Below are 23,998 nucleotides of genomic sequence, written 5' to 3'. Positions count from 1 at the left end.
AAGTATGTAGCATGATGCAACATGAATTTCAAACGCCATTTCCATGCAAGATTTGCAGCCAAAGTTTGTGATTGCATTAACAAATTAATAACACAAGGCCACCTCAAACAGCACTCCCCTTTGTCGTAGTGATAGTAGTTTTGTGCGTCCCGGTCTCCTTCTCTTCTCGAATCAAATTACCGTTCGCATCCCTAGGTATCCGTTTCCAGCCGGTGGAGAGACGCTTTCTATTTGGATCAAAGCGTGGCAATGGATGTGCTTCTGTGTTTAGTACGATCTCATCAAGTGGCAGAACATCGTTAGGGCCGAAGAGAAGGTAGAAATATTTAAGGGTTTCCGCCTGCGTGAAACGCCATTAGTATCTCATGATGTATCAAAGCCTAGCTACCAGCTTCAAAGATGTTTTGGGAGCGGTTAACTCACAAGCCAGAAACTCTCCATGTTATCCCGCGAGGACGGTGGGATATCGTTCACATTCCCAATACTGCTGAAGCCGCCGTCTTCAACCATCGTGTACTTCACGAAGCTTTGGAACATCTCCCAGCCCCACTCTCTGTACATCTCATCGCCAGTGATTCGCCACATGTAGAACAGACTCTCAACTGTCTCCGGGCGTTGTAAATTGTGTGTGTCAGCAGGCTTGATGACATAGTCCTGTTTCCAGTCGGCGTCATCTGCTGGGTCAAGGGTTTCAGGAGATTTGAGTATGCCGTGCCGCATCATCTGAGGCGGGTCATATATATTGAAATGTGCGATTTCAGGTGCGAGACCAGTTGCGGTGGCTTTATACATGCCCCAGCAAGTCTTCATCAGCTGTCTTGCTAGTTCCATGTCTTCTTCTTGCTGTGCGCCCCATGTGGATAGTTTCTTGGCTTCTGAGGTATTGAGACCACCGGTTGCGCCAAGCGCTATGGTGCCTGGTATGAAGCACACTAAATGATCCATTTTGGGATGGATGTGACCGTCAAGCCCGCTGGGGCGTTCAGCGAGGACTGTCAAATTAGAGGGCTTCGAGTAGGTGATCAAATGTTTGCGAACGCCAGCAAGGGCCTCTTTCCACATGTCTAGGTAGATGGGCTCTTGTTTCGATGTTTGGTGATATTGTTTGATGAGGTATTCTACAAAGAAAGTCAGCACGGGCACATCGGTGCATTCATTTACGGCATTACTCACCGTAGTAGGAATCTCCTCGACTCCCAAGACGAATTTCGTTGCCCCTGAAAGTACCACTATCTGCGTAGATGAAAATCGGTAGAAGGCCATCTTTTGCGCCGTTGTTGTCGACCACCTCTATGACTTTCTCCGCCTTCTCCCAGTAATGGGTTTCGCCTGTTAGGAAGGCAAGGTACTTCATCTCCAATTGCAGACTCGTTGCCTCTGCAGTTGACGAGGCCCCTCCGTCAGCATGCGAGGGAATGCCCTTCAGAGTCTTAAGGTTGACACTAGCATATGGAACTCCGGAAGGCGAATCGTAAGCTGTTAATAAGCGGTCGGCAAGATCACTGGCCTTCTCTAAATACAGATCCTCATCGGGAGAACCCCCAATCGGTTCAAAAGCAGGCAAAATTTGAGACAGGTAATGCGCAGATAACAATCCTCCCAACATGCGGATTGTGGTCTCGAAAGTGTTCACATCCTGGTCTTTCTCATAGGATAAGCTCGTTGAAATCCATTCTCGGGCATGGTTGAGCTCTTTCGTAAGATTCATGAGCATCATAGTATCCAAGGCATCCACAATAATCCAACCCAAACCGTTTGTCGCCATATACCGGCCCTTCTTCGAGACAGGATGGAATTCATCATAGCCTGATGGAAGCCACTCATTAGCAAACGTTCCAAATTAAATAAGCCATGTTAAGAACCCATGAAAAGTAATAGGATACACCTACCCCAGCCATGCTGTTCATAAGCTTCCCAGCTTAACTTGAAGGCATCTTTCACTTGCTCTCTCCTCTCCTCCCAATCCACATTCTTTTCTTGTCCTGAGAATATGCCCCAAGTGCTTCCAGCTTTACTCTTTGGCTTCTGTCCATCACCTGGTGAGAGCCAACCTAACCAATAAAAGCATCCAAACGCCAATAACAGTAATGAACCCATCACTCTTTTCCTTTTAAACCATCTTGGCCTTCTTATAGATGCACCATAATTATATGGCTTATCCTTATACATCGGTAATCCCTTCCTGCTATCCCCAAATATCCCTCCTATCTTCTCTGCTACGCCGCTGTGCCCATGCCCATTCTCGGCATACCGCGATCGTCCCGAACTCCCCCAGACGGAGTCTTCGTACCTGCGCTGCGGGTCGTTGAAGGTCGGGACGTTGCGTGGTACAGCAAATGACATGCCGTCGGCAAGGCCCGCGTCTTCGAGGGCCTGCTTGCCGGCTTCGAGGGCTTGTTGGCCGGCCTGGCGCGTGTAAGAGGCGGCGGAGGAAGCGGCACGTGTAGTACTCTGTTGGAGGATAGAGAAGGCGGTCGATCCACTGCGGAGGTTGAATGGGTCCCGGGTGTTCATGCCACCGCAAGGGTACGGGGGAGAGGAGCCACGAGAACGTTTGAGCGGAGAGTGAGGGAGTATTTATGAGGACGATATTTTATTGCATGGGATGGTTTCCTAGTTGACAGTTGTTCCTGAAATGGTTCTCGTTGCTTGGCGAACAGGGGTGGAGCTTAACTCCGCCAACACCTCCTCCATCCTGCAGCTTCTAGGTGCTATGGGGGCCGCCTTCTGCAATGACGGACTATAAACCACCTCAAACAAGAAGATGCAAACAGCTATGGCCAACCTTCAACAGAAACTCCTTAGGAGTATTCATTCTGTGCTCTGTTGTGTCCATTCTAAGTAGACCCTGCATAAGAAAAACGGCCATTACCCTCAATGACGTTATTCAGCATTCCTTATAGTACTACATTCATTACTCACTATGTCACTCAGCCTCTGCTTAGTGTTTACAACGTAGACTTCCACGGATTGGCTTTCTTTCAACTATCATGAAGCACCTGTCCCTTGACTCCCGAAAGGAAGAGCCGCCAACTAGCGACCACGCGCAGCATCCAACATCCCCTCCCAGCCAGCCGGCGCCGGAGGAGAAACTACTAGCCTATTCTTTGTCGGGACAGCTACTACCATCTTGTAAAGCCCACCAAATGGCCCACTTATCTTCATTAATTTGTTTGTAGAGAATGGGAAGGTATACGAATCATGACTGATCCGAACTTCCTCCATGCAGGCGATCATTTCCACCTAGGCCCGGGAGTGATAGGAGAGAGGGTCACTAATCCAGCCATCGACCTCCACGAGCTTCCTCGCATGGATGCGGTCCTGCTCTCCCATTACCATGCCGATCACTTTGATCAGAAAGTCGAAGCATCTCTGCGCCGTAGCCTCCCAATTATAACAACCCCGCATGCAAAAGAGCTGCCTGCAATCCAAAGGCCCGGAAGAGTCCTTTACCGAAGTCCATGACCTTGATTTCTTCCAAGCATGATGTTATATATCAATGATGGGACGATAACAGCTGGGAAGAAACCTGCGATCAAAGTAACAGTGATGCCAGGGAAACATGTACCACCCGGGCCGTTGTCTGTGGCAAACGATCTTTCGAAAGCTGTGCGTGCAGCAACACTCGAGATCACGTTGAAGAGAGTATAAGTCGGCTAACTCTTGAAGGTTCCCCCTACAAATGGCTGGATGGTAGAACTGGGATACAGCAGTGCTGGTAACGACGAAAGCCTTGAGAACGGCTATAGGTGCCGCCCACAAATCTGCAGTGCAATCGTGTTAATACTAAGCCAGTCAGAATCTACATCTCAGGAGACACGTTAATGGTCAACGAACTTAAAGAGATACCGGAACTCAATAAAGGCCAGCACATCGATCTTATGTTGATGCACCTTGGTGGTACAACAATTCCTTCACCATCAGTGCCGCTGTTGATGGTGACGATGGATGCAAAACAGAGAATTGAACTTGTACAGCTGATCCAGCCCGACGTGACAATTCTAATTCATTATGAGCGAGCAGCTGCCTCTGGTAATATGTTGATAAGAGCACTGATAGTGCTATTAGTGATTACAACGTCTTCCTACCGCCACTCTCGGACTTTAAGAAGGCGGTTGAGAAGGTGTGTCTGCTCTAAGGTGGTATACCTAGATCGTAAGGACCAGTATAAGTTCAAAGTAAACCAATAGGGTGCTGAACTAGTTGTAATATCACACGAGTCCGTTAAATGCACTTAGGGCGAGTATTCCGTGTGTTCATGAAAGAATCTTATTTATTTCTGCTCACGAAGCTGCGCCGGAAACGTTTCATATTGCCGTTTCCTGTATGCCGTGCCATGCCATGAAGTAAAAGAAAGCAACCCATCCCCGACCACATCGGCAACTTCAAAACAATCATTCCCTCAGCCCTTCACTCATCACCACTCCATGGTTCCGTCTATGATCGCTTGCCTTTCGGATTCTTCTTCGCAACATCGGTGATGGTGAGCCCTGTCTCCAGAATGGCGGTTAACATCCAGGTTCTCACTAAGTCTCTTCGAGCATTTGTTGATATTGCTTCGCGAGCTTTTCCATCATAGCTAGGGGACAATATATACCTGGAGGCAAGCTCTGCTTTAGCTTTTCCGCCTTATCCGAATCCTTAAGGACGAGGGTATAGAGGTATCGGTGGCATCGGACCTTGAACTTGATCTGGTTGGACTTCTTGTTCTTCTTTATCCGCGCCGCTGTTAGGCACGAATATATTAGCTAATGCGCCTCGAGATAACTCCAGCATGGTCATGTTCGCATATGCAGCTTGCCGTTGCGATTCCTACAACAATTACTGCTCTTTGCTGTTCTGCGGCGTGCCACGCCAACTTCCAACAACTCTCGCTTATCAAAAGGTTATATAGGAGCTCATAGACCTACACTTAGCATCTTTGCGGCGGCAGATCTCGATGAATTGCTTGATATCTGAGATTTTGGAAGGCATGGTGGGCGACGTGTGTTGGGGATGTCGATAACTTTCCCTCGCTGCAGTTCAAAATGGGTTTGTGTGAGAGGTTCTGGAAATTCGCTTCGAGTGCGCACGGGTCGCTTTGTGGCTGGACGTGGGGGAGGCGGAAAAGACGCCCTCGACTGGGCGTTACGACGACTTTCAAGGCGACAGCTTGCAGCAACGTTGGTTGATGTTTCTGCCTGTCAGGAATATTTGAATTTCTAGGACCATTTATACACCTAAATTCTTTGCGTATTGGAGACACCTATTAAAAAATTCATCTCCTATCACTCGCCTTTGTCTTTCCTCCCCCTTCACTCAATACCCTAAAAAGGCAATCCAACATGCCTACTCCCCTTGACCGCGCTACCCAGTCGCGAGTATGCTCATCCGTTTATTCTGCCTATCCCTCTTCATGAAATTCTAAACTAATTCACTAGGGTCCTTTCTTCGGTACCTTCGCCCCTCTCTTTCATCTCCAAACCAGTGCCTGACATATTTAGCCTTTGCCGCCATCGTGACCGCCGTAGCTGCGTGGAGTATCTGGGGACCCAGCGACATTTTTCCCGCCGAGCCTGATCCTACTGGTGGTATGTTTGCCTTTCGATATTTCCACTTTCACGTTCTTTAGAATCACGTTAAGCATTTTTATTCCATCTGCAGCTCTATACTAATAACAACCCAGACCCCGGGAACTGGAGCTCCACCGAACTCCGCCGCTGGCTCAATAATGTAGGCATCTCACAGTTCAATACCTTTCGTTCCTCTATCTAATTAACTGCATCAGCGCAACCTGCACCCTAACTCTCTAGCAACCTCCGCCGAGCTTCTGGAACGCGTAAAAGCGAATATGCGGACGCCGCCACGAGCTTGACTTAGCTCCTTTGCCGCTATGTATAGCAGGTGCTATTACTTAGACGAAATTGTGAATAGTATGAATTGGGTGGTTTGGCGTTGAGGGCTGTCATGCGACTTATTCCTATGGAGACCAGGGTGAAGAAGCGCGAAAATGTCATCACCTTCTTTTAATACCACTGTATCTCAATTGATGTAAAAGCGGTCATTCCCGGAAAGACATTTTGTATTCCAGTGGTCAAAACATATTGGCGAACCGGATCCCTTCATGCCATGATCGTAGTCATGAGACCATATACTAAAATGCTATGCACGTTTTAATGTGGGATCAAGACATGGCATGGCGAAGAACACAAGATTCGAAGTTCGCCTGACTGATCTCGTGAAGGACGCGAGTAGAGCACCAGAGTAAAAAGCAGGGGAAAAAAACTGGTATGGCGGTACCCGTCATCAAGGTGAGCAAGTATCAATGCCAACAACAGTCTTGACAAGATACCGCCGTGACAAGTCTGTTGTTTCACCAACCCAAGGCTAAGGAAACTTAAAACCCACAGTCACGCCATTGCTAAAGGATTTCTCAATTCATATAGTGCCAAACCCTGCTGGAACTAGTTGCATCAGCTCTGGTGTTTAAAGAAAAGAGAAATGCAAGAATGCAAGGAACTTCGGCCCATTTGGCCTAAGGGTTCGAGCATTAAGCTTCTTCATCTTCTTCATCTTCGTCATCACTGTCCTCTTCTCTCACTAATCTCTCTTCATCAGCCTCACATACCAGTCTCATTTCTTCCTCCAATTGTGCATTCATGAGCACTAATTGTTTCTTGCGATATGCCACAAGCCGGGCCTCGGCCTCAGCCCTCAGGGCCTGGGTTTGAACGCGTCGGGCTTTGGCTTCTTGGATCTTTCGTGCAGCCTCTATCTTGTCCTTTAGCTGATCCGACTCACGCGGACTCATGAGTTTAGCGCGCTCGGAGGCGCCACCTGGCGATGCCATTGTGCCTGGACGTTTTTTCGACACCCCGGAATGGGCTTTGGAAGTTATGGCGTCATTCTGAATGATTTCTGAGACACTATGGTTCCGAGCCCTCCCATTCTGAACAGTTCCATTGCCTGATATCGCTCCATCAATAGTTTCATTATCAATGAATCTGCCGTTAGTATCTCCATTCTCTATAGTTCCTTTTAGATTGATAGATCCTTGGCTAGGATTGTGCATGTTGCGTTGTTTGGTGGGTGTAGGTATGTCCACATTGTTTTCGGCAGCTTGAATAGTATTGACGGCACTTTCAGTGGCTATAAAGTTTGGCGTTTGGACCGTGACAAGAGTTTCCGAGATATTGCGGTGGGGCTCACTTGAGTGACATAACCATGGCTTCTATTCGGGATTTCGCTGACAGCGCGGACTTCATTATGAAATGTAGGTGCATCGCGCGCAGGCTCGGACCGCATGCGCAAACCAGCATCAGGTATCTTTTTCTTTGATGTCGGAGGTGGAGTTATGACTTGGCCGTGAAGCCAATAACTGAGGACGTCACAGACTCGGGGATCTATGCGTTATTAGCTCTTAGGGATTTTGTAGACGCTCTTTCCAGGCATTGACAAAGAAGATTTTCAAAGCTAGAGAAACTTTTCTGAATCAAAATGCATGTGAATGGGACTTGCAGATGCGGCGGAATAATGTTTGGGGTAGTTCCGCATAACTTCATTGGTGTGAACAGAAGCCGGAGTCGCAATACAACTGGGTTTCCCTTCACTGGTAGATGTGCTTTCAGTTTTGATTCTGGGTGACTTTGGGAAGCCAGGGACCGGCTCAAGCTGAAGTTCATGAGCGACTGATTTAACCAAGGGGTGTTTGTAAGTCAATGGCAATTCTGCTCTAGCTATTGCTTCTATATGAGAGCATTAGAGAAGTAGAACATGATTGTTTAGCACTCCCCACACACCTTTGAGGCGATAGAAGAAACGAAGGACAGCCCATGGTGCCAGGACGAGGGGCCTTGCTCTTCCTGATCCGAGCCCGTTCTCGGTTCTTACTGAAGTCAACAGAAAGGCCCTCTCTAAGCTCTACCTCGTAAGATGGCGGAAGCAGATTGTATCCTCCCTTTCGGTTGTACTGTTCGTACCAATCTTGAACTTCGTACCATTGGTTGGCGTCAGTGAGTGCATGTGTTCCACTGGTGCGGCGTAAAACCGAGATCCTCACTTCGATCGTACCCGCTGTCTCTCTGCTGCCTTTTTGAAGTTCGATATCTTGCTGAAGAGGCTTGGTTTTGAGAACAGCTTCAAACAGCCGAGTCTTGTTTGGCATAAAACTGACTGAAATTATCAACTCCGCGCAGGGCTCTGACCGTTGTGCTACCGTGGATCCTGGACATGCGAAGAATGTCATCAATTAGTATGTCATATTGGAGCTGCGTGGTGCTCTCGCGAAAGTTGCTCGTGATGCTGATCTCTTCATCCGAATCAACGCCAACGAAACAGCAGAGGGCGCCATCCGAAGTGACATGCTGGCCGGGCTCGTCGACTGATGCAACCGCGTTGTCCACTTTGATATTGGCCTCGCTGCTCCGATTAGTCGAGCTTGAAACTCAGATGGATTGTGAGGGTTGTCTAAGTTGAGCCGGATTTAGGCGATGAGGGCGTTTAGAAGGGGGTCTTTTATCCCGCGTAGTGAACGAATGCTTTCTTGCGGGACTAAAGCTTTCACACGGATTTCTCGACAAGAGTTAAGATGGTACGAAGTAGGTGTTGAAGCTTGCGAAAGTTTGGCGTAGACAACCGGATGATCAAAGGGTGTAAAGTGGAAAAGCCATAAAAATTGGTGAACGCAAGGAGACTAAGAAAACGTGTGACCGATAGACGGCAAGAATGATAGATTGCTTTTTCTGATGAATTCATGAGAAAACGTGTGACCGATAGACGGCAAGAATGATAGATTGCTTTTTCTGATGAATTCATGAGAAAACGTGTGACCGATAGACGGCAAGAATGATAGATTGCTTTTTCTGATGAATTCATGCAGTCATTCACTAGACGCGGTTCTGGGTCCGGTCTAGTACTTCCTGTGAAATCCGCAATCAAGATATCATCTATCCCATCCATGCACTATAATAATTAGCATTAGCGCAAAGGAAAGACCGCCTAATCAATAAAGTTGAGAACCTACACTTAGTAAAGCAACGGATCATCCCGGCCTAATCGAAGCCCTCCCATCCATCATCTCCAATAACTATTCTTCCGCTGTCACATTCTCAGACAGTGTATCTGAAATTTTGATTCTGGACCAACCATCCCTTCTTTTCCGCCTTTGGCCCCTTTCCCACAGCCTTCTCTGGATTTGGCACTAACACGAATGTCTCGCTGAACCCCCTCAATGGACCCTTCTGAGGCTCCTCCAGCCTCACAGAGCCGCTGACCGCCACCACGATCGACATACGTCTCTCTATGTCCTTATCTTCAACTCCGCTCCCTCCTTGTACCTTGTCGGCAGCTAGAGATGTTGGGTTAAGCACGTGGCAATCGAGGGATTGGACATCGTAATGCGTGTATGGCATGTCGTTTTCGAACATTTTCTGGAAAGACGCAACGTCCGGTAGTAAATTACCATTCCAGATGATTGCAGGTACGACTTTCCCATCAGTTTGCACTTCGTGGGGGCAGTAGTAGGATGATATGGTATGGCGGGAACTTTGGAGTGCCGTGTAGTATGCATCTACGAAATTTTCGCCCGCTGGAACTCCATTAGTCGGGCGCAAAAACTTTCTCTAGCTAGACTACCTTCTCCGGAAACCGTTGTCAGCATGTGCTGGTCAAATCGCGCCATTTTGTGAGCTGCTGTGATTTTAGGGAATGCGAGAGGTCGGTGCTAGCAGAATGCCTTCGAGCGAAGCGAGTTCATTCATCCCCCCACACATGACTCGGGTAAAAGTAATAACTATCACATATCGGGGGGGGTCATTTGGCGCGGTTACGACCACGCGACTCGGTACTTTCAATAAAAGCCCTCCAATCAAAGCAATCAACGATCCTTGCTGACATGTCGCGGGACGTTCCGGAAACACTGTTTATTTACCCTAGGTAATCACTGCGATACGTTCTTGTAATCTCTTAGAACAAAGAACATAAGTTAAGTTAGGTTGAAACACGTAGCCGAGCCATAGGACACGTGCCAACACAGAGATGAACTTAGGTCAGAGAGCATCTACACCAGGCTATCCACGCATTTTTATTGGTGACATCAAAGCGTCGCTTTTACTGAGCGGTCGCTGCAGCCTGCAGCCACCGCAATGTTAACAACTTTCATAGAAAAACTTAACATCAACTCCCGTATCATGTTATGCTGTAAGGCTGCAAGGTTAGGCGGACCCGGCTCTTGCACTCTCCGTGAGACTTTTTCCAAGACCTACCGTCCTGCCCCCCTCCCAACTCTCCGACGAGAGCCTGTACACTTTGGCGGCCATTGCATTTGCGGGTACATCGAATGTATGGAGCACATATTACTCCGTCGTAATCTTCCGGAGGTCACTTACGAGCTTTTGGCTCGGAAAATCCCATTATCAGATCGCGAAATCGGCTGGCCCAGCCAGCAACCACTGCCACCATCATTATAACCAGCGGAATCGACACCACCCAGAAGATCCAGAACTGATCATCGCCTGGCTTATACCCATCTGACATACCGAAAACTGAAGCGATGAACGTACTCGGGAATACTACTGCGGCAAAGATTGCAAGACGCAAGTTGAAAGTGCTGTCATCGAGGCTCTTCGCCGCCCCGCGCATGTTAACGATCTCATCTGCAGTCGAGGCAAGTGCTTCGGCGCGCGATTTATAGAGCCTAAGACGAGCGAGCAGGGATTTGAAGTCGATGGTCGCATCTCGAAGGGCTGATGGAAGACTGTCGATGTAGCCATCGTGCGGATTCAGTCTCTCCAGCGCGAGGTCGAGATCATCTTCGAAGAAGGCCAGGCGGCGTCGGAATATGTTCAAGTACCAGATAGCCTGGTACAACTTGAGGATTTTACTCTTCCAGACCTTATCACTGTTGGCGAACAGCTCGCTTACATACTGTTCCCGGTGTCTTTCCTCGTCTGCGACGAATTCGCCTTGGTTGAGGGTTAACAGAACAAGCTCGAGCATGTTGGTCCAATGGTAGGCGGCGATTTTCAAGACGTAGCTCATGGTGTTGCAGGGGTTCTCCACCGCAGATTTTATCATGTCCTCGTTGTCTTTCTGCGTCCAATATAGGATGGTTTCGTCGAACAGCGATTGCTTTTTGCGGTATACGGGTCTACCGGTGCCGGAACCGGCCGCAGTGAATTTGATAGCTTGCTCAACAGCTATAGGGTCTGGGTGACCGAAGTGGAACGGTTTACTAGAGTGCAACGCTGCTTCGTAGTGCATCTCTTTTTGATTTGCGCCCAGCTGCTTCCTGAGGATTCGATAGGTGACCATTTCCCCCTTCGAGTCACGAACGGCTGGATCTTTATGTGCATCAACTGGGGGATCAACTAAGAGTAAGGCTATGCCGGGTGAGCATTCCTCTAGGCTGAGCGAAGTGGATGACTATACCATTCCACCCATTGGCAGCAGATCCGGGGTTATCGACCCAGAAAGACGCACAACGTCTGACAAGCGCAACCTCGTCAGTCATATTTACCCTCCCGCCCTCGACAGGAAACCAGGGATCGATCTTCCTCCTATTGATAGCAAAGGTCCATCGCCAATCATTCAGTATCTCTCGGAAGCTCCTTAGTTCGGGATATCGCACACTGAACGATTTCCAAGGATTGTTGAGCGATGGAAGTGTCCGTTGCCCAACTGTGCCCGTATTTAAGAATCTCCAGGAATTGATCTGAGAAGCAAAAACGAGTGGATCGATGTGGAGATGCTTTCCCAGAAGGTCAACGTATTCCGGCGCCAGGTCTTCAAGGATATATAGTCGATGCTTGCAGTCGTCATCCACTGGGTCCCCGGCTATTGGGCTGTGCTTCTCGAGGTATTTTCGCAAGCTGGCTTCATCATTGAGATATTCTTTGCGGACCCAAGCATCTGTCGTAGATGTGCGAAATTCCAGAGCGCAACATCGACCAGGCGGGTTGCCGTTTTGATCAACCCCGTAACGGTCGACGATTTGCCTACCTTCCTCCTTTTTGTTAAGAAGCCTGTGGGCGAGAACACCGAGCGCTGGGTAGCTGAACTTCAGCTTGTCCACCTGGCTAAGGTATGGGTACTCGTTCGGGTCAATGCCGACAGCCTTCTGGCTCATCTTGATTGCGAGGTGTTCGGTGTGGAAGCTGGGCTGCGGGGCCAAACACTGCACCATGCCAGCAGATCGGGCATAGTGCGTAATCATTATTTCGTTTTAATACATGATGACATAGCCATGTCTAGCACGCTAAATTTACACGCTAAGCTACGTGGCGACTCCCTTCTGCACGGAGAAACTCCCGGGTTCCTGGCTTCTAAGTGCTCGGTGTCGTCAAAGCCTAGAGACTTGGACGCTCTTAATCGAACTTTCGTCCTATAGCTCCGAAATTCGCGAACATGCCGAAGTTCGTGATCGGGCAGGGGATAACAGCTGAGCCGCGAACAGTCGCCGCGAACGGATCGATCGACAGCATGCCCAAGACGACTGTAATTTTCTAGCTGGAACCTAATAGTATATGCAGAATTAGCTGAACAACAGTGAGATAATGTCTGTAACTATAAATTCGCGTAGGTACTTAATAAGAGGTTGTGGTTCCGCTACGGCGGTTGTTCCGCTACGAAAGATATCCGGCATTACCGAGGCCAATATATCCCATTGTTGAAGAAGACATTGTTGCAAACCCTTGAAAAATAAGTTGTGAAGAGACGACCTACCCAGAAGAAATATCTAGGAACTACCGTGGAATTATTCCGCATGAAGGATGATAGATGCCAACTTACCCCACGATCAGCAGTTGAAAATCGAGGGGTAGCGGGGATACAGTTCTTCATTCTCAAGGGAAGTTGGCATGATCAGCACTTGAACCTTGGTGTATCATTTGTGAACCACTGGGTCGTATCGTTTTAAGAAAGAGTAATTGGCTCCATTTATGAACCCTGCTCTAGGGAGGACTCGGGTACGGAACACCATCTGAATGGTATCTATAATGTTTGGATGTTCAGGTATCTTGTGGAAGACACTAGCAGGTCTCAATTTGGAAGTGCCCACTTGAAGCACTTGAGAGATTTCCACGACGGGTGTAAGAATCTTTATAGTGAGTTAGGCGCTGTCTATAGGAAGATTCTACTTCTTTATAATTAGTTAAATTAGGGTTATACGCTATCAAAAGCCTTAGTGAAGATCGTTATGATGTCGCAATGGGTGGCTGGCGTTGACGAGATTGGTGTTGTCAGTTCGCCAAGAAACGTGGGATCGACGGTTTTACTTTTGCTGCTTGATCTTAGTTCTGCCTGCAACCTTCCTCTCCAAACCCCAAACATCTCCGCTCTACTGCTCACCATGTTATCGCGGAGCTCCCAGAAGACGGCGCAGGTATGACGGATACTAGACACACAAGATTATTCTCACAGAGAGAGTGCATCTTAAGCTAACACGTTGTTTTGCTGCAGACCCTTCTGCGGGGCGCCAGAAATACCTCACGATGCATTCCTGGACCTTCGATGGCCACAAGATGTGAGCAATGGCTTCAGTAACATATGTTACTCATTGCGACTCAATATCTAACTACTTATTGTATAGCAATGGCCACAGTCCAACAGGATATCTTCAAGCCTACCAAGTTCGGCGGCAAATACACCGTTACCCTTATCCCAGGTACGCCCAGGATATCCAATGTGGTGAACAAGAATTGACGGGTATGGTATAGGTGATGGTATTGGTGCCGAGGTCTCAGAATCGGTCAAGGAAATCTGTAAGGCAGACAACGTCCCGGTCGAATGGGAACAAGTCGACGTATCTGGTATGGAGACTGGCGATAAGCACTCGGAGGAGCTTTTTAGGGAGTCAATTGCTTCACTGAAGCGTAACAAACTGGGCTTGAAGGGTACGTAGCACTCGATCGGTCAAACGGAGCAATTTTCGGCTTACACCGAGCACAGGTATCCTGCATACTCCAGTAGAAAGGTCCGGTCACCAGTCTTTCAACGTTGCTCTGCGCCAGGAGCTTGATATATATGCCTCTATTGTCCTCATCAAAAATATTCCTGGCTACGAAACCCGTCATAAGAACGTCGACCTTTGCATCGTCCGAGAAAACACCGAGGGCGAATACTCTGGCCTGGAGCATCAATCCGTGAGCGGAGTTGTCGAATCACTTAAAGTTATTACTCGCGCGAAATCTGAGCGCATTGCTAAGTTTGCTTTTGCTTTCGCGCTGGCAAATAACAGAAAGAAGGTTACTTGCATCCATAAAGCCAATATCATGAAACTAGCCGACGGCTTGTTCAGAAACACCTTCAAGAAGATTGCCGAAGACTACCCAACATTAGAAACTAATGATATGATTGTAGACAATGCCTCTATGCAGTGCGTCTCAAGGCCTCAGCAATTCGATGTCATGGTCATGCCGAACCTTTACGGAGGCATCTTGTCCAACATTGGCGCTGGACTCGTTGGCGGACCCGGTATTGTACCTGGATGCAACATGGGACGGGACGTTGCAGTTTTCGAGCCCGGGTGCCGGCACGTTGGGCTTGATATCAAGGGCAAGGACCAGGCCAACCCAACTGCACTCATCCTTTCCGCCTCCATGCTGTTGCGTCACATCGGCTTAGATGACCACGCCAACCGCATCTCCAGGGCCGTATACGATGTTATTGCTGAAGGGTAAGTATCTTCCTCTTTTCTATCCCACAACTTGCTAATTATGCTTAGTAAAACGCGAACTCGGGACATGGGGGGTGAATCAACAACACATGAATTCACCCGTGCTGTCCTTGGCAAGATGGAAGCATCAGGATAGATTTTGGTTCACACATACAATACACGACGTTGATGTAGATTACCTGCGAGGTAGCGTGTGCAATATGGTTGTATTTCTAGCCGTAGATACTCTGAATGAATTGATCCTTTTCCCACCATCCGCTCTAACGCCATAACGCCTCGCTGAATGCAAACAACACTCATATCAAGCGTCGGGATCCATAACTCATCTCAAGCATGTGGAAAACTAGAAGGTGATTTTTCTCTTTCTCCCAGTATACTTGGAGCTAGCCTTAACCACTTTCCCTTTCTTCTCCATCTGCTCTTTTTTCCTCATTATCCACGCCTTGCTTCCCTTTCTCTCCTCTCCCCTCTTAGCTTTATCCCTTGCCCTCCGCCTTCCATCCATGACATCTACACCCTCCATTCCCTTGACCACTCCCGTGATATCTCCATCCAACTCACCACCACCAACCGTCAGGACCAAATACGTCTTGGCGCTTTTCGTTCCAGGATCATCCTCTAGCAGCCCGGCGCCAAACCCTGCCCGCACCGCCGCACTCGACACCATGCGCTTCTGCTCCTCATTCTTAGGGTAGAACTGACACACGGCGCACCCGCCCCGGCGCAAACTCGCATACAGACCGTTGAAAAAGCGGCTCAGGCGCCCCGCCGGGGTTTCCTCGCTCGACTCCGCGTTGCAGAGCCACTGGACCGCGCTGATACTGATCGCGGCGTCGAACGTGCCTGGCCGGAAGGGGACGCCCTGGCCTGCGTCGGCGAGGAATAGGTCGCCCTCGACTTCCTTCTCTAGCGCAACGGCGAGCATGGACGCGGAGATGTCCATGCCAATCCAGGTGTGTGGACCGGCGGGTGTAGTTGGGGCGGGGGAGGACAGGATTTCGCCTGAAAGCCCGGAGCCGCAGCCGACGTCGAGGATGAGGGAGGGGTGGCGGAGGGAGAGGAGCTCCAGCGCGCGGTGTGTCATTTGAGTTTGGATGTGCTGGATGCGGGAGGAAGTTGTGTATTTTCGGGATTCGGAGTCATTATAAAAGAGGTCTGGGGGACTACGGAGGTGTCAGTTAGGGTATTAAAGGGTGGCGTGGTGATAGAAGTACGTACAGAGTATCTTCAGGGCGCGACATTGTGAGGGTTCTGATGGAGCTTTAAAATATGCAGGAGTGCCCCAAATGATTTTAAAGGCTTGTATTAATTATGAGAAGACCGATTGAATTAATACGGGTAGAATGCGCGCACAGATGTCGACATTTGCTCCCACATTCTCGAATATCGATTTCTTTATCGATAAAAAATTCCGACATTTTTCCGAAAAAGGCCAGCTGCGTAACTGACCTCATCCCTTTGCTCACCCAAGCAGCACCAAGCTCCGGCAACCTTCAAACATGTGGATCCTACCTCTTGTAGGCTATGTTGGTGTCATTCTAGGCTTTGGATTTCTCACGCTGGCAATAGGTACCAACGTATTCCATTCAATCTCAAGTCCCCCGCTAACGTAGATTCCGAAATCAGCTTCTGGCCTCTACTACCTTTCGGAGCTGGTGGAAGAGCGCACAGTACTTGCTAAGAAGCTTCTTATGCGGCTTATATACAGCATTATCGGCCTACAGTTTCTGTTACTAGTTATAGACAGGTTCCCGTTCGGTCTGAGTGTCCTCAGCATAGTCTCGCATGCAGTATACGCGCAGAATCTACGACGGTTTCCCATTGTCAAGTTGACAGATCCGCTGTTCCTACTCTCTTGCGGTATATCTCCCTTCCTACATCTAAGAACTATAACACCACAAAACCCACCCTCTATATGCACACATACCCCCGGCTAACATATTCTAGCTCTCGTAATCCTCAACCACTACCTCTGGTTCCTCCACTTCTCTGCTCCGCCCTCGCGCTCCGTCCCAGCCTACCCCTATGCCCGCGACATCTTAGCTCCTACCTTCACAGAAATAGCCTCCTACTTTGGGCTATGCGTGTGGCTTGTCCCCTTCGCCCTCTTTGTCTCTCTCTCGGCTGGCGAGAACGTCTTGCCGAGCATGGGTTCCGAGTATGCGACGGGTGAAGGTAGCAGCTTCGTGAGCGCTGGAAAAACGCCGGCAGCTAGTAGTGCTGGTGATACATTTGGGGATGGAAGCAAGAGGCGGGCAAGGAGCGGCACGAATGCGGGTATGGCGAAAGCAGTCGTTAACGGGGTTAGGGAATGGGTAGGCGAGACGGGCGAGGTTATGGGTTTTTGGCGTGGGGAGAAAACGAGGTCATTTTGAGGGTTGAAGACCCGATACCAGATATGAAGTATTTTAATTTTCTTTGCTCACGAGACGTGGCCCTCAGCCTGCCTTGAAATCCTCCACACGTGCGTGCAGCGTATGAGTGCTAATAGGGTCATGAGAGTGGGGTGTTAGTGCGCGAGCGGATTACCGGAGCTCTTTCATGTTGTGAACGCTCTGGAATCGTCGCTATGCGAGTTCCACTCTCGCACCCCTAGCCTTACACATCAATCTCTATTCCACATGCTTACCTCTATCCCCGCTTTTTCGCCCTCTGTTCTTCATTCGTATCAAGCGTCGCCCTCGAGGCTACGACTTCCTCGTTTAGCGAAAGGCAGTCCTTCGTAGCATATCCGCCACGTCATCTTGTGAGGAAAACGTCAAATGTGAGAAATCAAAAGAAGCTTAGAGTAACAGATGGTCTTGAATAGCTCTACTGAACGGAGTCATGATGCTACGCACCCTTTGGCGTTTTTTGGAACACTTCCCACATCCCTTAAATCTTCTCCTGCTGCGCATACGTCGGAGATTGATAGTATATATTCATATATAACTGGCGTGCACGAATGGGACATTATTCTGTGAGCCTAATATCCATAGGATTATTAAAAGCTATACCTCTCCTGCGCATTCGAACGTCTTTTCACTAAAATTCTGCCCTGGATACCCCTCTTATTAGGTCCAGAGACTGGATAGACTTATGAACAGGCGCTGAAATATCTTTCATACTCGATAGAGAGTCATTCTAAGAGTTTTGCGCAAACCCGGAAGATTACATATATGTAGCGAAGATCTTATTATCCCGCCACCATTGAAAAGAAGTACGCAAAATTGCGTGGTTGTTCTACTTGCTTGGTTCTTGAAACGTCATGGACGAAAAGTGAATGTTTGAGAAGCTTCAGAATTAGTTATATTGAGCAAATTACACGGTTTCCTTGACTGATTGATGGTTTCATTGAGACTCCACTTAGAGCTATGACTAAGTTATGTTAAAGGGTTTGAAGCCATTCACAAGGTCATAAAGGGACTGAGTTTGCCAGAATTACGATTCACCGTTTAACGGATAGTGTTATTTTGCCTCAACCCCTTCAAAAATAGCTTCTCCTCTTATCTTATCCTCTAAACTTCTATCCTGAGCCTCGCGTTCGTCATGAATCTACCAACTAACGAATTTGCAAGGGTGATGTCCGACGTTTTATTGACAGAAAAGGACGCAAATCTTGTGGTCGCTTGCGGGGACATTATATGGAAGGTCCACAATAAAGTCCTCGAGGGCAGGTTGAGATACTGTCAGGCTTTGCTCAAGACAGATGCCGTGGTGAGAACCCATTCCATCCTTCTTCATCTAAAGCTTCATACTAATCATCAGGACGGATGTCACCCACTGTAAAGGTGTGTCCTGTAACTCTCCAAGTTAAGATGCGCTACTAATCTGGAGCGCAGACCTATGACCTCCCTTATGTAGATTTCTCAGAATACCATCCTATTGTGGTTGATGGACTCCTGGAATGGATCTACACGAACGGGTACATCACCGATCGACCAGGCCAACTTCGCTTCAGCACCCTTCATAGTACGGAATATCAAATCGATCCACCAAAGATCCCAGTTATCCACATGAAGCTAGTACTCGCCGGTGAGGGCTTTATGCTCGTTGGACTCGGCAGGGTAGCTCTCACGCAACTTGGGGATTCCCTAGAGAAGGAGTGGGACGCCGAGTAATTTACAGGGCTTCTTCTGGAGCTGCATCCCAAACCTAATGGACCGCCGGTGCCGACGCCATTGGAGGTTGCCATGTTGCGCTGTGCTGTAAAGCACCACGTGGAATTGCGGAATCGTGCTGATTCTTGGGCGGCGCTAATCTTTCATGCGCCTTGGAGCTTTGTGTGTGCATGGGTTGAGGGAGTGGTTTGCCGCCGTACGCGCCCAAATTATTTGTATTAGCATAGGCCTTGAATTGAAGTGGTGGCGAGGACATTGGATCTTGACTGGTTGATATGAAATGGCGGCTCAACTCAGGCTGTTAGTTGATTGTTTCTCTGTACGTAGCTTCTCCGCTTGGTCCCTGTTACGCCATGCGACTTTTAGACGGCGTCATAAGAGCATCGAACTTAATATCCTGAGAAACCCTTACAGCATCTCTAATTTTCTCAACCTTTTTACGTATGCATCTATAAGTTTACGTTAAGTGACTTTAGTCGTGTATGACATTCAGAATCCCGATTCTCCAGAGAAATGTCTAGTGCATTGAAATCATTAATACAGATTTACAGCATCGTGCCAGCTTAGTCAATTAGATAGGGTCAGAGGCACCAACAGAAGTTGCAAATTTTGATAGGTATTGTGCTAGGTTTGCCGGTGCCTAGATTATGAGATGGATATGTTGATGATTTTGATGTCCTCCTCTGGCTTCTCTTTGTATACCCTCGCGTTCTCAATCTTATGGATGACATCAAGGCCTTGAACGGCCCTGCCAAATATTGTGTGCTTGTTGTCCAGCCAAGGCTAGATAGAGTATCAGTAATAGAAATCTTTAATAGTCAGGAAGGTGCACTAACCGTCTTCTCTGTTGTAATGAAGAACTGAGAACCATTGGTGTTTGGACCAGCGTTTGCCATGCTGACTGTATAAGGTTTGTCATGCTTCAGTGTCGAGAACTCGTCCTCGAACTCCTTCCCCCAAATACTCTCGCCGCCTGTTCCGTCGCCCAAGGGATCGCCAGTTTGTATCATGAACTTTCGGATAACACGATGGAATATAATATTATTGTAGTATCCATTCTTTGAATGCGTGACAAAGTTCTCAACAGCCTTTGGAGCGGCTCCGGGGAATAATCGAATATGTATGTCTCCATATGTGGTGTGGATGATAGCAGCTGTACCAGTCTCCGCTGGTTTAGCCTCGACGTTCTGCTTCGCATTAATGTTACGCGGTTTCTCATTTTGGATATCTCGTTCTGATTTCGAGATACTGTTGGAATTAGTATTGAGAAATCTAGAACTATATTCTTGAACACTTACTTTTCATCGTTCGTAAACATATAGAATCGAACTTTGCCCGACCCAGTTGATACAAGCATAGCATCACGCGCTTCAGCTTCTTGAAGAAGAGGGTTGTCACTCGCCGCCATAGCCACAGTGGTAACACCTTTCTTCTCGGGTTGCCCTTGATACAATGCTAGGTTCAGTGTGCGGAACGGCTCCTCCTTCCCGTAGACCTTTACCACACGGTTGGTAAGAGTGTTGATGACTTTAGTTGCTAGGATGGAACCATAGAGGATGAAATGACCCGTCTCATCGAATATGACATTAATCCGACTTCGAACTGCTGGACTCTCTAGCTCTCGCTCTACGGCAAGCCTACGCCCGAATTCGACGTCGTCAAGCTTTTGGATTGCGGTTCCAGCCTGCTGCATCTCCGTGACAGTTGCTATTGACTCATCATACGTTCTGTAGAGTTTACCAGATGCGAAGTCGAAGACCCGAACTTTACGATCTGGGAAGGAGAAGGTCGCAAATTGAGAGCCCGTAGGAGATATTGTAATAGATGATGGAACGGATTTGGCCTGACTTGGATCAACCATTGAAACATTTACAAAAAAATGGTGTTATTACCTTTTTGAATTCGAATAAGTTCGTAGAACTCTTCATGGAGAATACATTGTCAGGCTTCTCATAATTGTCGCCTGATCTCCAATATTCAAGCATGCCCCCTTCATCAACTGAGATGACACAGTCGTAGTCGTTGTTATATGCCATTAGCGACACTGAACTCTTATGCAAGCTTTTGATAGTGTGCAGCGGCTGCTGGTTTTCTCCTCGGCCATCATGTACCCTTATCCAAGAGTTTTCCTCAGAAGAGACTGCCAACAATGGAAAAGATGCTCCACGGCGGTGTACCCAGCAAACGCATTTCGGTGTATAGTCGAGGTTAAGCATTGCTAGTAGATCTAGGTGGCTGTTAGCATTATAATCCAACTCTAATCGGATTCATTGACGCACCAAAGGTGATCACATCAAAGATCTTAATAGTTCTGTCTGCGCTAGCGGAAGCAAAGCTCCTCCCATCCGCACTAACACTCACGCTTTTTATTTCCCCATTATGTGCCCTAAACTCCTTTACGAATTCAATTCCTCCGAAATCCTTCTTCCAAAACTTTACAACACCATCAACGGACGAGGTTATTAGGAAGTCGGTAAGCGGTGTGAAGGTGGTGAAGCATAGCTGGTCCCTATGCATGAGCGACTTTGAGTAACGAGCAGCGGTGGGTAGAGCTGCAATATAAAGCTTTTCGTAAGGAAGCTTGCGACGCTTCTTTTTCGGTGCCGTGGAGGGAAGGGCAGGGCCAAAGCCATCGTCATCCGAGGAAGTGTCTGGATACCTAATTAGCAAAATTTGGGAGAAATGTAACGAGTCAAATATACCGTCGTCTGGTGTTCTATCAATGGGTGTATTCTCATCTACCTCCATTTCTGACCGTGACCGCTTTGCCGGCCTGGGTGAGGCTAACCTGTCCACCTCCATTGTTTTTCTGTTACGTTGAAAAAGCCTCTTCTAAAGAACTTGAGCGTTGTACAGCTGGCAAGGCTTCAATATGTAGAATGAATCGCAAAGGTGATGTTGTCGCGAAAATCACACGGTCACGTGCAGAACGAAGAACCCTTGCTCCAAGAGATTATATCCTGGAAGTTAATGCTTTAATGCACGGAATGCACACCATCACCCAAATTCGAAGCTTTTACAGCTTGCTTGATTACCGGAAGAAGTCCATTATCGAAATGCTCACTTCCGTCGGCTCAATGATCCTCCACCTCCGCATTCCCATCTTGAACTTTTCCTACCCGGCTCTCTAACTACAATAAATTCACAATAAAGCAACAATTGTCCCATTCGAGACCGTCTATGACAGGATGGTGCCTCCTACAAAACGCCGCAAGATCTTTGCTGTCGAGGAGATAACTTTTGACCCTGCCGCACGCGAGGAATTCCTTACGGGCTTCCACAAACGCAAGTTAGCGCGAGTAAAACATGCACAGGAAGAGGCTGCTAAGAAGGAGCGCGAGGAGAGGGTTAAACAGAGGAGAGAGGTGCGATTCTCTTGCAGTCCGAAAACTCTCCCAGAATTGGTCTCTCGACTCTAGAAGCGAGTATAGCTCTTTTGTAGACCTTGTCGCTAATCCACGTTTTAGATGAGGCAACAACGAAAGGAGGACCTGGAGAGACATGTTCAGGAGGTTAATACACTACTAAAGAAGGCGAATGGTGAACTTAGCGAAGAAGGGGAAGGCGGGGAGGATGAGGCGGCGGACGAGGAAGGGGAAGATGAAGAGTGGACTGGGTTTGAGGAGCCGGTCGAGATAAATCGGGAGGAGGAGTATATTGACGAGGATAAATATACGACTGTTACAGTAGAGACTATTGATATATCAAAAAGCGGGTTTAGTAAACCGGAGGAAGCTAGATCAGAGGAAGATTCAGAGGGTGGAAGGGGAGCTGTTGTTGGATCGAAATTACAAGCCTCGAATAAGCAGGTATGGACTAAGGAGAAGCCTTCGAAGGACAGACCGAAGAAGAAAAAGAAGAAGTTTCGATACGAAAGCAAGGCGGATCGGAAGGTCGCAAGACTGAAGGAGCGGTCAAAAAATAGAGAGCAAGCAAAAGCCCGTCGAAGTTAATATGTTTAGGGTCAAATATGACAATGTCCCTTTCGATTATTGCATTTGCATTGATGCAGTGGTCGTCCAAAAACAAACTAACAGACCGCCATAACCACGAGGGAATGCTTGTCGTTGACGAGGACAGCCACCAACAGCGCGCTATAACTCAGTCTTGACCAAGCTCTAACAAGAAGAAGCAGCCACAAAAACAGTATAAAGGGAATTCCCGCTATATCCACGCCCATGCTCATGCTCATCACGCCTCGGGAAGAAAATCAAATATTTCCAATCTCAGTCACGAAGTCGTTCAACTCCTTCTTGGTATCGGCGTACTTCTTGGCCATCTCTTCGTATTTGGCCTCCCACTGATCCCGAGATGCCTCTAGAGCTTGTACTTTGCGTTCGTAGTGGCCGGACTTGACGTCAGTTTGGCGGAGCCTAAAAGCATAAATGTTAACTCGAGTTTTGATAGGTAGTAGGGAGAGAAGCTCTTTCTGGGTATATTCTGGGTATAGGAATAGGGTTGGTATACTTCTCGTTCAGTTCCCGGATATTTCGGTCAGACTCTTCAGCCTCCTCTTCAAGTAGCTGTACCTTGCGTTGCATACTCTCGGCTTGACTACCGGCATGCGAAGTCGAGTCGGCTCGCTCTTTATGTTCCTTGATACCACTCTCTAGTTTCTCTACGTCCGCCTCGAGCACTTGATTTTTGTGTGATAAGGAAGTGATTTCTTGCTCCTTGGCGAGATTTTCAGATTCAAGGGCCTTGACTTTGGTCTTGAGCTCCTCGACTTTGGCGGCGGACTCATCAGCCTCTGCGCGGAGGGCGGCCATGCGCTGGAAATGAGTTAGTCCAGTTGACCATTTTTTCCCGCATGTATCTCATCAGAAGCAAATCAACCTCTGGGTAGCGTCAAGATTTTGGGCGGATGCATGAGGAGTGCGTGGAGGGGTGATAACTCACTTGCCTGATTTGGTCCATGGTGAATTACAAGATTCGTTATTCGCTGCTTAGATGAAGAAAAGGTTTTGAGATAATGCACCGGGCAATAAGAGGAGGAAAACGTTTCGTTGGTGTGTTATTGTTATTGGAGGAGTTTGGACAAAGCATCGGTGTGTCTGGCTGCGGCGTTTGAGTTGTCGCGCTTACCTTGGCACCCTTCGCACGTGCATGTGAGTCGGACCCCACACTTTCCCACAGGGCAGCATAGCTATCTGTTTGATGTCTAAAGGGTAAACGCAGGACCTATTGTCGAAAACTAAAAAAATACCACCCAAACAGATCTTGACAGGGCAAAAAATTGTCGCTTCTG

General features: G+C 48.1%; 16 protein-coding genes across 16 annotated transcripts; 7 read left to right on the top strand and 9 right to left on the bottom strand.

Annotated features, from left to right (window-relative positions):
• Nucleotides 1-103: 103 nt before the first annotated feature.
• Nucleotides 104-2,514, bottom strand: K441DRAFT_543266 (glycoside hydrolase family 47 protein; the record flags this gene model as incomplete). The annotated part of the gene is made up of 4 exons (XM_067642728.1): nucleotides 104-340; nucleotides 424-1,118; nucleotides 1,174-1,806; nucleotides 1,890-2,514. The coding sequence occupies 4 exons, from the start codon at nucleotides 2,512-2,514 to the stop codon at nucleotides 104-106; spliced, it is 2,190 nt and encodes a 729-aa protein (XP_067508247.1).
• A 409-nt stretch (nucleotides 2,515-2,923) lies between these two features.
• Nucleotides 2,924-4,138, top strand: K441DRAFT_684755 (Metallo-hydrolase/oxidoreductase; the record flags this gene model as incomplete). Its single annotated transcript, XM_067651816.1, has 7 exons — nucleotides 2,924-2,944; nucleotides 3,071-3,132; nucleotides 3,180-3,457; nucleotides 3,518-3,609; nucleotides 3,670-3,749; nucleotides 3,800-4,015; nucleotides 4,069-4,138. The coding sequence occupies 7 exons, from the start codon at nucleotides 2,924-2,926 to the stop codon at nucleotides 4,136-4,138; spliced, it is 819 nt and encodes a 272-aa protein (XP_067508246.1).
• Nucleotides 4,139-4,191: 53 nt separating this feature from the next.
• K441DRAFT_603878 (60S ribosomal protein eL38) lies at nucleotides 4,192-5,005 on the bottom strand. The gene is made up of 3 exons (XM_067645322.1): nucleotides 4,911-5,005; nucleotides 4,598-4,726; nucleotides 4,192-4,490 (listed from the first exon to the last, which is right to left on the bottom strand). Exons 1-3 carry the CDS (start codon nucleotides 4,972-4,974, stop codon nucleotides 4,438-4,440), a joined length of 246 nt encoding a protein of 81 aa, XP_067508245.1. The 5' UTR covers nucleotides 4,975-5,005; the 3' UTR covers nucleotides 4,192-4,437.
• Nucleotides 5,006-5,150: 145 nt separating this feature from the next.
• K441DRAFT_603873 (uncharacterized protein) lies at nucleotides 5,151-6,151 on the top strand. The gene is made up of 5 exons (XM_067645321.1): nucleotides 5,151-5,360; nucleotides 5,421-5,433; nucleotides 5,484-5,570; nucleotides 5,666-5,712; nucleotides 5,768-6,151. The coding sequence occupies exons 1-5, from the start codon at nucleotides 5,325-5,327 to the stop codon at nucleotides 5,852-5,854; spliced, it is 270 nt and encodes an 89-aa protein (XP_067508244.1). The 5' UTR covers nucleotides 5,151-5,324; the 3' UTR covers nucleotides 5,855-6,151.
• Nucleotides 6,152-6,529: 378 nt separating this feature from the next.
• K441DRAFT_674289 (uncharacterized protein) lies at nucleotides 6,530-7,051 on the bottom strand (the record flags this gene model as incomplete). Its single annotated transcript, XM_067650738.1, has 1 exon — nucleotides 6,530-7,051. The coding sequence occupies one exon, from the start codon at nucleotides 7,049-7,051 to the stop codon at nucleotides 6,530-6,532; it is 522 nt and encodes a 173-aa protein (XP_067508243.1).
• Nucleotides 7,052-7,381: 330 nt separating this feature from the next.
• Nucleotides 7,382-8,535, bottom strand: K441DRAFT_292365 (uncharacterized protein). The gene is made up of 2 exons (XM_067640988.1): nucleotides 7,779-8,535; nucleotides 7,382-7,724 (listed from the first exon to the last, which is right to left on the bottom strand). Exons 1-2 carry the CDS (start codon nucleotides 8,222-8,224, stop codon nucleotides 7,712-7,714), a joined length of 459 nt encoding a protein of 152 aa, XP_067508242.1. The 5' UTR covers nucleotides 8,225-8,535; the 3' UTR covers nucleotides 7,382-7,711.
• Nucleotides 8,536-9,086: 551 nt separating this feature from the next.
• On the bottom strand, nucleotides 9,087-9,658 carry K441DRAFT_674288 (nuclear transport factor 2 domain-containing protein; the record flags this gene model as incomplete). The annotated part of the gene is made up of 2 exons (XM_067650737.1): nucleotides 9,087-9,565; nucleotides 9,613-9,658. 2 exons carry the CDS (start codon nucleotides 9,656-9,658, stop codon nucleotides 9,087-9,089), a joined length of 525 nt encoding a protein of 174 aa, XP_067508241.1.
• A 698-nt stretch (nucleotides 9,659-10,356) lies between these two features.
• K441DRAFT_542078 (uncharacterized protein) lies at nucleotides 10,357-11,238 on the bottom strand (the record flags this gene model as incomplete). Its single annotated transcript, XM_067642677.1, has 1 exon — nucleotides 10,357-11,238. The coding sequence occupies one exon, from the start codon at nucleotides 11,236-11,238 to the stop codon at nucleotides 10,357-10,359; it is 882 nt and encodes a 293-aa protein (XP_067508240.1).
• Nucleotides 11,239-11,396: 158 nt separating this feature from the next.
• On the top strand, nucleotides 11,397-12,491 carry K441DRAFT_292314 (uncharacterized protein). The gene has a single exon (XM_067640987.1). The coding sequence runs from the start codon at nucleotides 11,780-11,782 to the stop codon at nucleotides 12,362-12,364; it is 585 nt and encodes a 194-aa protein (XP_067508239.1). The 5' UTR covers nucleotides 11,397-11,779; the 3' UTR covers nucleotides 12,365-12,491.
• A 721-nt stretch (nucleotides 12,492-13,212) lies between these two features.
• On the top strand, nucleotides 13,213-14,929 carry K441DRAFT_654035 (isocitrate dehydrogenase subunit 1 mitochondrial precursor). Its single transcript, XM_067647635.1, has 6 exons — nucleotides 13,213-13,357; nucleotides 13,435-13,498; nucleotides 13,565-13,639; nucleotides 13,692-13,868; nucleotides 13,924-14,650; nucleotides 14,699-14,929. Exons 1-6 carry the CDS (start codon nucleotides 13,325-13,327, stop codon nucleotides 14,784-14,786), a joined length of 1,164 nt encoding a protein of 387 aa, XP_067508238.1. The 5' UTR covers nucleotides 13,213-13,324; the 3' UTR covers nucleotides 14,787-14,929.
• A 64-nt stretch (nucleotides 14,930-14,993) lies between these two features.
• On the bottom strand, nucleotides 14,994-16,000 carry K441DRAFT_693484 (S-adenosyl-L-methionine-dependent methyltransferase; the record flags this gene model as incomplete). The annotated part of the gene is made up of 2 exons (XM_067652655.1): nucleotides 15,869-16,000; nucleotides 14,994-15,813 (listed from the first exon to the last, which is right to left on the bottom strand). Exons 1-2 carry the CDS (start codon nucleotides 15,889-15,891, stop codon nucleotides 14,994-14,996), a joined length of 843 nt encoding a protein of 280 aa, XP_067508237.1. The 5' UTR covers nucleotides 15,892-16,000.
• A 149-nt stretch (nucleotides 16,001-16,149) lies between these two features.
• On the top strand, nucleotides 16,150-17,025 carry K441DRAFT_684750 (DUF396 domain-containing protein; the record flags this gene model as incomplete). The annotated part of the gene is made up of 3 exons (XM_067651815.1): nucleotides 16,150-16,219; nucleotides 16,277-16,510; nucleotides 16,598-17,025. The coding sequence occupies 3 exons, from the start codon at nucleotides 16,150-16,152 to the stop codon at nucleotides 17,023-17,025; spliced, it is 732 nt and encodes a 243-aa protein (XP_067508236.1).
• A 1,153-nt stretch (nucleotides 17,026-18,178) lies between these two features.
• Nucleotides 18,179-18,750, top strand: K441DRAFT_674283 (uncharacterized protein; the record flags this gene model as incomplete). The annotated part of the gene is made up of 2 exons (XM_067650736.1): nucleotides 18,179-18,346; nucleotides 18,472-18,750. 2 exons carry the CDS (start codon nucleotides 18,179-18,181, stop codon nucleotides 18,748-18,750), a joined length of 447 nt encoding a protein of 148 aa, XP_067508235.1.
• A 645-nt stretch (nucleotides 18,751-19,395) lies between these two features.
• Nucleotides 19,396-21,552, bottom strand: K441DRAFT_674282 (peptidyl-prolyl cis-trans isomerase cypE; the record flags this gene model as incomplete). The annotated part of the gene is made up of 6 exons (XM_067650735.1): nucleotides 19,396-19,533; nucleotides 19,587-19,998; nucleotides 20,049-20,593; nucleotides 20,643-20,977; nucleotides 21,030-21,401; nucleotides 21,453-21,552. 6 exons carry the CDS (start codon nucleotides 21,550-21,552, stop codon nucleotides 19,396-19,398), a joined length of 1,902 nt encoding a protein of 633 aa, XP_067508234.1.
• Nucleotides 21,553-21,830: 278 nt separating this feature from the next.
• On the top strand, nucleotides 21,831-22,240 carry K441DRAFT_654032 (uncharacterized protein). Its single transcript, XM_067647634.1, has one exon. It carries the CDS (start codon nucleotides 21,939-21,941, stop codon nucleotides 22,167-22,169), a length of 231 nt encoding a protein of 76 aa, XP_067508233.1. The 5' UTR covers nucleotides 21,831-21,938; the 3' UTR covers nucleotides 22,170-22,240.
• Nucleotides 22,241-22,960: 720 nt separating this feature from the next.
• On the bottom strand, nucleotides 22,961-23,667 carry K441DRAFT_684747 (tropomyosin; the record flags this gene model as incomplete). Its single annotated transcript, XM_067651814.1, has 3 exons — nucleotides 22,961-23,123; nucleotides 23,218-23,522; nucleotides 23,650-23,667. 3 exons carry the CDS (start codon nucleotides 23,665-23,667, stop codon nucleotides 22,961-22,963), a joined length of 486 nt encoding a protein of 161 aa, XP_067508232.1.
• Nucleotides 23,668-23,998: the final 331 nt, after the last annotated feature.

Source organism: Cenococcum geophilum (genome assembly GCF_001692895.1).
Source record: "Cenococcum geophilum 1.58 unplaced genomic scaffold K441scaffold_6, whole genome shotgun sequence".
Lineage (NCBI taxonomy): Eukaryota > Fungi > Ascomycota > Dothideomycetes > Gloniales > Gloniaceae > Cenococcum > Cenococcum geophilum.
The sequence above is the reverse complement of the archived record's forward strand: the minus strand, read 5'-3'. Positions and strand labels throughout refer to the sequence as shown.